Source organism: Condylura cristata, unplaced genomic scaffold (assembly GCF_000260355.1).
Source record: "Condylura cristata isolate star-nosed mole 26May11 unplaced genomic scaffold, ConCri1.0 scaffold00023, whole genome shotgun sequence".
In the NCBI taxonomy this organism is placed as follows: Eukaryota; Metazoa; Chordata; class Mammalia; order Eulipotyphla; family Talpidae; genus Condylura; species Condylura cristata.
Genome location: NW_004567124.1, coordinates 30627958 through 30636069, shown reverse-complemented (window position 1 = coordinate 30636069; position 8112 = coordinate 30627958). Strand labels below are relative to the sequence as shown.

The 8112-nt window shown below is 33.8% G+C and overlaps 1 protein-coding gene across 3 annotated transcripts in view; it reads right to left on the bottom strand.

Annotated features, from left to right (window-relative positions):
- Window positions 1–708: 708 nt before the first annotated feature.
- The window catches only part of DPH6 (diphthamine biosynthesis 6), a 143434-nt gene continuing 136030 nt past the window's right edge, over window positions 709–8112 (bottom strand). For all 3 annotated transcript variants that reach the window (XM_004687939.2, XM_012728492.1, XM_012728493.1), the window contains 2 exons: window positions 5976–6063; window positions 709–4003 (listed from right to left, as the gene is read on the bottom strand). In XM_004687939.2, coding sequence (XP_004687996.1) covers window positions 3950–4003; window positions 5976–6063 — 142 coding nt within the window. In that variant the 3' untranslated portion in view covers window positions 709–3949. The remainder of the gene's footprint in view (window positions 4004–5975; window positions 6064–8112) is intronic.

Here is an 8112-nt window from a genome sequence, read left to right as displayed (position 1 = left end):
AATGTGCTTAATTTATTTTCTCCAACAATCACTTGTTACAAAGTGACCAAGTTGTTCTTAAGGCCCAAACCTATCCAAATCCAAAGTTATATAATTGAAGTTAATAGAGGTTTCTTTTAAATTCTATTATATGCCTTCTTGCCTTTAAATCAGATTTCTGCTTAAGTGGGTGAGTTAGCAAAATGGGGTAGACAAATTGTACTAAACCAAATATTAGTTAATAAAAGTCATTCTTTAACTTCCATAGAGGGGATGGTAAAATTTATACATGTTCAAGTGAGCAGGAAGAGCAAATTTCTATGTATAACATACTCAAGACTTCTGCCATCTGAAAACTTTGTCTCTCCCACTCTCTCTTTCTATGGAAAGTTTTAAACAGGCCTACTATGCTCTTTTTAACTAGAATACAAAAATATTGTTGAGTAACTTAAAACATTTATTTACCACTGCAACTCATTATATACCCCCCACTTCAGATAATTTTCTTGGTAAATATTCATCTCAGTAAATGATTTTCTTAGTAATATATTTTTAAATTTAAAAACACGCACTCACTGTTAGAAATTACCTTCTCTGTATTCTTATCCTTCAGTCCATTATTGGTCTCTTACAACTCTGATTCAAATGTAAATATCTAAACTTCCTCCCTCTGCCACAATTTTTAGAAAAAAGAGAATCATATCTTATATATCACTCTTCACCTTGAAATCAATAATATTTTTATTTGTCAATACATTATTGATATCAACAATACATTACAGGTATAAATTAAATTCTGGTTAGCCAAACTATATACTTGTCACTATAATCATGATGGGAATAAAGATTACCTGTTATAACTTTAAAGTCTGAATTACAATTACACTGTAATTTTCTATATTTACAGTGAATTCCATGTAAGTCTAATAATTTTTTGAACAGAATAGGTATTCATAAATATTCAATTGGATTACAGAGAAAAATAAAACAGCCAAGATTGTATTATGTATGATGTTTGAGAGCTACAACTTTTAAGAATTATTATGTATGATATGTTTGAGAGCTACAACTTTTAAGAATATGAGATATTATATTACTTAAAACATATAATTGTCCCATGAGAATATTTTGACAAAAAGAAAAATTAAGTACTAAGTGATAGTTGGGTACATTAGTTAAATTGTGGCTAAATTTCCATGAACCGTGATTCTTTGTAAATGTAATGGGCTTTGCCCAAAATTAATGTGGAATATTATTTTTTTATAAAGCAGTTTGTAGAATCTAAAACAACATAAGGAAGAGAGAGCTTCTGAATAGCTAACAGTAAAAAATCTTGATTCTTTTGTAAAATGTTATGTATTTTAATATCATCTTTTGGCTGATTTATGTAAAGCTTTGTGTTTTTCATTTTCTCAAGCCTGTCACGATAGTGATGTATGGTACATTTTAGCATCAAGTTTGCTATAAGCAATAAAGTCAGAGCCCCAAAGAAGTTTTAATATATTTCCCCATGTTTAACTGGGAGCTTTCCACTATTCAGTAAATTTGTTTGGGATACTATAGTTGTTAATATAATTTTTATATTCACATTAATAATATAAAATTTTAACTTTAATGTGAAACTTAAGTAGATAAGTTATTCAACAGAAAAGTCTAAGGGTCATATATAAATTAAAAGTCTTAGTAATGACTCAAAATTTACACTACTATCCATTCTAAGGTTTTCTTTTACATTTTAGTTTGCTTGCAGCATTTTTCTCTAACAACAAGGTAAGAAAAATAAACAAGCAGGTGCCTTTTTATTAAATGGTATGCAACTTGAAATGGAAGCATATGTCTATAAAATTCTTCAAGGAAATAATAAAGTATGAAAATAATATAGTCAATTAAATTAAAACTTCTTACAGTTCAAATCATAGATGGTACAGATGGTATAAAAAAAGGAACACTCAAGAAATATATATCCTTGTAAAAATAAACATTTACAACATAAAGCTAGTTACTTATTTCAACAAAAGAAAAAACAAATTGTTAAGGACATCATTCCATGTGGTATGTGTATGAGCATTTGAGTTTAATATTGTATCACAGGCAGGATGTAAACAATTAAAGAAAAAGAAGAAACATGAAAATAAGCAAAGACCAGAGAGGAAAGAAGAAGTACTCACAGCAAGGGATTAGCCAATAGCTCTGTGTTAGTGGATCAAAGATACATGGATGAGAGTCCTGAGAACATGGACATAAAAGGATGTAACAGTGACCTGTGAAATGGCCTTCAATTCACAGCGATATATTTTGTTTACTTAGAAGATGGTTGGCACTATTATCAGTTTTTCTGCAGAAGAGAATCAAAACAGCAATGGATTAAAATATGTAACTAAGAAAGCAAGATGTCTACTTAAAGTTGTATCTAACCCAAGAGTTTGGGAAAGACACACTTTAACTGGAAAGATAGAAAGAAGATGGAATGTTTTAAGGGACATATCAAAACTTATATAATAGAGGATTAGATAACCAACTCCATGTTTGTGGCAAATGAAAGACAGCTATAAGAGATGATGGAGATATTCTGTGCCTGTATTACTAGGGGAAAACAGTGGTGATGATTACAAAGTGAGATGGAAAGTACAAATGGAGAGAAAAATGAGTTCACAGTGTTTACCTAATGAGTTTGGTAACATACCAGTAGTCAGATCTGTAAGACCCATAAGTTCAGAAGTAACTTTCTAGACTTAAGGAGAATGAGTAAGTATTAGTGAAAATACCAGAAAGGGAGTAAATTGAGAAGCACCTGAATAGGTAAAAGTAAGTTTGTAGAAAAAGACAGAATTTATTTCCATAAAAATGAAAATATTGTAATATGAAAGGAGCCATAAAGAGAACTGAGACCAATGTTTATGTTTAAGGTAAGACAGAGAATAGCTACTTAGGTGATAGAAGAAATTTTGAATTAAAGTAGAAGAAAAAGTAGAATAGTAAGTATAGTGACATAAATCTTTGTAAGAGAGCTTTTCTGAAAGATGGTGGCCAATATTATCAAGGGAAAGGATTAAGGATTATGAAGACTGGGTAAAGCATAGTACTAAGAAGCTATCTGCTGCCACTGCTTCACAATTTAGATCCCTGGCCAGGGAGGTGACCCACAAGGCGCAGCAGACCTCTCCTGTCCCTCATGCTGCTCCTCTTAATCATGTATATCAGTCAATCTGTTCCCCACTCTGTTTCTCACCACCATCCCCCCAACCCTCAGCACCTATGGCCTGTACTCCAGTTTGTGTATGTATAAATAAATAAATCGTTTTTTAAAAAAGTAATGGCATATGTATGAGAGATGGACGGAATAGAAACTGTAGCAACTTAGGGTATAGATACAGAGTAGTGGGGTTCTGGTAAGGATAGTTCACTATTTCCCTGTAAATTCATAATAGAATGTGGGGTTCTGGTAAGGATATTTCACTATTTCCCTGTAAATTCATAATAGAATGTCACCTCAAAGCATGTAATTTAAAAGAAATAAGGGAGAACATGTAAATTATGGCAATAAAGATAAAAATATGTCTAACAAAATGTGCTAAATAAAATGAATGCTTTTTCAGTCTTATTTTCAAATGTATTTGCATCATAATGTTGACAGAAATCAGAATAGGAAAGACAGAAGAAGAAATGAAGTATTACAGAAATGAGGACAAGACATGAAGAGGGCATATATCACATACAGTTCATGGATATGATGCGTCAACCAAAATCAAAAAAATAATAAGTCTTGCAAAAATTGGCAGTATGAATGAACATGGAATTCATACCTCCCCAATTAATCAATTCTTATGATGCATCATCATAAATGTATTAGAAATAATACATTTCTAATAAATACATTTTATTCTAAATAATACATTTCTAATAAATGTATTAGAAAAACAGTGGATGGATATAGAGATTGAGAAAGTTCTATGTTCAAAATTCATTCTCTTCAAGAATTATGAATATAATTGGATGTTCTGTAGTTGTCAGGCACTGAGGACACCTAAAAAAATAAAAGAAGGAAAATTAATGTATTTATTCAGTTTCATTTAATATCCCACCCAACACTTTACTACTCTTTACCACAAGGCAGTAGACTCTAAAGATCAGTGAAATATCAAAACAAGTGAATGGTGAGATATTTAGGGAGTGTTGGGGACCGAGGCCGGCATCTGGCGTCTGTCAGCAGCCATACAAAGGTGAAATGGAGTCCGGATAGAGAAAAACATCCGGGTTGTAAAAGGCATGCGGGAAGAACTCCTTGCCCCCACCTTTTCTTTCTCCTCTTTCTTCTCTCACCCACCTATTATCTAACCACTGCTCCATTCTCGCCCATTTTTGTCCCTCGCGAGGACCATGTTATCAAGCACTGCTACATGTCTAGTGTCCATTGGCTTTCTCCCTTCCTGACTTCTGCATCCCCCACCTCTTGTATTTTATATAAACCAGATAAAGACAAAATAAACTCTCTCTCTCTCTGTTCTGATACACATGTGTGACTGTTTTCTTTGTTCGCCGGCCCTGGGGCTCCGACTCTCCGGCCTTGCTGGTCAAGGTCCTCGACGGGGAGAGTGAATGTGTAACAATCAACAAGCCTAAGCAAGAATTTGAGGATTTTCATTTTCTATATCTTCATATAAAAATAGTAGAGATCTAAAAGTTAAGGGTTTCCCTTTAGTTTGTCTCCAGGATGTTTGTACAGTATAATATTTTTAATTTTTTTTTAAAGATTAATTTCTTTATGCATACAGGGGGTACAGGCCAGAGGTACAGAGGCGGTAAGAGGATTCTCCCGAGAAAGAGAGAACAGGCTGACTGATTAAGTACACTGCCGAGGGGAGCAGCGAACTAGTCAGGAGAGGTCTGCTGCTCTGTGTGGATCACCTCTGGGGTGGGGATCAAACTTGTGCTGAAGTGGCTTTAGCTTCTCAGTGCTGTGCTTCAAACGGCTGTGCCACCAGGGAGGGACCAACATCTTTTTTTTTTTTTTAAAGATTACCAGTTTTTTAGTAAAAGGTCACCAATAGTCATTTCCCTAATCATTTCAAGACCTATTTTCAATCCTCTCTGTCCTAATTTTTTTCTGGAAAATGACATAACATTCTACTTTCTACTATTGGGAACTCATACCCTGAGATTTCTAGGGCTACCATTTTTTCCTACACATAAAACAAACATTTCAAAGACCATACTTGTAAATAAAAAGATCTTTAAGTTATTCCAAAAAAAAAATCTTTCAACTGTCTGTTGTAACTTACTGATAGATATTTTTAAAGTAACTATCACATTTTGGCCTTTTTTTCATCTTACCCTTGTTCTTGTCCTTCAGATATTTTTGAAAAAGTTTTTATTTCTTCTTTTCCTCTCCTCTTTAATTTTGTGTAATGAAGATCCAATTCATCCTCAAATATACACAAACCTAAAACCTAATTCTTATTTTCCTGGATGATTTAGCTGTTGGTTGGAAATTTTCTTATCTTCCCATCATTTAATGTATAATTCTCTTTCAATTGAACTGTAACCTCTTCAGAAATGTAACATCTTTCATGTATAATATACAGCTCTTAAAACTACAAACAACTGCAAAATTCTTAGGATCTGAGGATCTGACCAGATCTAATCTGAAAAATTCACTAAGATCAGGTCCTCCCTGGTGGCACAAGAATGATAAAGAAGCAGCACTATGAAGCTATCTGCAGCCACAGCAGCACCCTGACCAGCGACATGACCCCCATGGCACAGCAGACCTTTCCTGCCTTGCCTGCTGCTCCCCTCAGCAGTATTTTTCAGTTAATCTGTCTGTTCTGCTCCCCACTCTGTCTCTGGTGAATCCTCTCACCCTCCCCCCCCCACCTCTAGCCTACACCCAAACTTCACTAAGATCCCTTTTAACTCTTTAGTCTGTTGTTTTTGAGTTATATAGAAAGAACCAATACATATATCCTATTTTCCCTTGAAATATATGATTTACTTGCCTTGTCTTCCAAATGTAAATCTAAAAGGCGTAGGTAAGCCACAGGTGCAAATGCGTCAGGTGAATGTATGACAACTTCTGATGAATCCCTGCAATACAAAAGTGTATACTGCGTATTATCTATTACAAAGTTATGGAAAATCACTTTCTGCTAGAGAAGTGACTGAAAGCTCTCATTTTTTATTTATTTCCCCTTGTACACAATATTTGGTGATTAATATCTAATTTTAATAAGCCAATATTTATTTGGGAAAAAGATCAAGAATACTAAACTTTCAAGAAAAGCAAAGAAGTTTTCATCTTTTTAGAGTTCATTCAAAACTTTGATGTTTTGAGATTTAAAATTCCTATTCAATCCCATTTTCACAAATTTGCTTGGCATAGGCTAACCATTCAACAATAGTGCTTTATCTTCATTATTCTTTTAATTTTCAAGAGGTAATTCATTCCGTGTTTCATGCAAAATCTCAATTATCCTTCACAAAAGCAGTACTGGTGATGGTTTTAAGCTCTAGATGAACTCTTCACACTGTAATATCATTGCTATTAAAATTGATTGTCTGACATAGTAATTACCACGTTCAGGTAAAATGGTATGAACTGCTTGCTGGCACCATATGGATACATGTAAATTAACTCAACTTTTATCAAAGATACCCTGTAAACCACATATGAATAAGTAAGATTATGTGTGAAGTTTAGTAACTAATTATTTTTTATTGTTATTTATTAAGGAGACAACTATTTCACATTTCAATGGAAAATTTAAAAATAGAAATTCCATGTATCTCCTTAGTGTCTTGAGAGCAAGTCCTATTGCTTATAATAATACACTATTAGCATTTTAACTACTATGCCATAAAAAATAAACACTTCATTTGATTCTTAGCCACTAATCTAAAATATTTTTTTGAATCAGTGTTTATAATGCAAAGTTATTTAGTGGCAACAGAAGAAAATTCAGAATAATTTGTTCCAAAGTGTTAAGTTTTCAAGGGTATACTCTGTTTACAATATTCCACTTGAAATATCAGAAACAGAAGAAATATTTAGTGACTAAAGAAATCCTCTACTGTTCATGAACAGTGGTGTCTGACATGTGTCTTGTTAGTGCTTACGAAAAATAACTCTAAAAAGGGCTTCTATCACACTAAAACAAAAGCAATCTGTAAGAGAAATAGATCATTAAAGAGCCAGGATCCTGTTAGAAAAATATAACCTGCCTTCACAGGTTACATCAAACAAAAGATACATAAAGTTATAATGAGGAGAAGGAAGAGAAAGTGAAGAGGAGGCCGTCTTGCTTTCTACTGTCTACCCTCTGGCTTGGTTCCCTGCTTTTGGCTTATTAGCTCTACTCTGGCTGTTTTTCTGTTTATGACATGGGTGTCTTTTCTGGCCATATGTGACTCATCAATTAGATTTAAAGTCTAATTCTTGTGTACGAATTTACTCTTAAACTAGATTTCAATCTTTCTGTTACTGATCTTAGTCTTGCAAAATGACTCTGTACCTTAACTCTCTACTAATAGGCATAACTAATAAGTCTATGCATCCTGGTAGAGTATATCAAAACTATAATTAACCCAAACCAATTCTATGTCAGTAGAAGAGTTTTAAGTTCTTCATTCTCATGCTGCTAATCCCCACAGAAACAGAAGGTTAACAGCAAATAGCTCACTTAATTGATGTAATTACTGCATTTTGAATCAAGATTGTTACCCAGAGAAAATACATAACAATATAAGCAATAAATGAAAGGAGTATAATTTTAATGGATTCTATTAAATCCATAACCTTTCACTTACTAACATCATTTCAACCACCTATACAAAACCATAGTCAATTGGGGTAGAAATGGATAGGTTTTAATTTCAAACAGAATGACGTTACTATTGATCTTCATTTCCCTTTCATAAACTTGCACCTAAAACTTGCCTTTCAAGGATCTCTGGTTTCCACAGGCTTTATGGATTTTTCTGAAACCCACAAGTATTTGTTAGAATATCCTGAGTAGGCCCTCCTGGTGGCGCAGCGGGTTAAAGCGCAGCACTGAGAAGCTAAAACCACTTCCGCATGAGTTCGATTCCCGCCTGCCCCGGAGGTGACCACATAGCGTGGCAGACCTCTCCTGACCC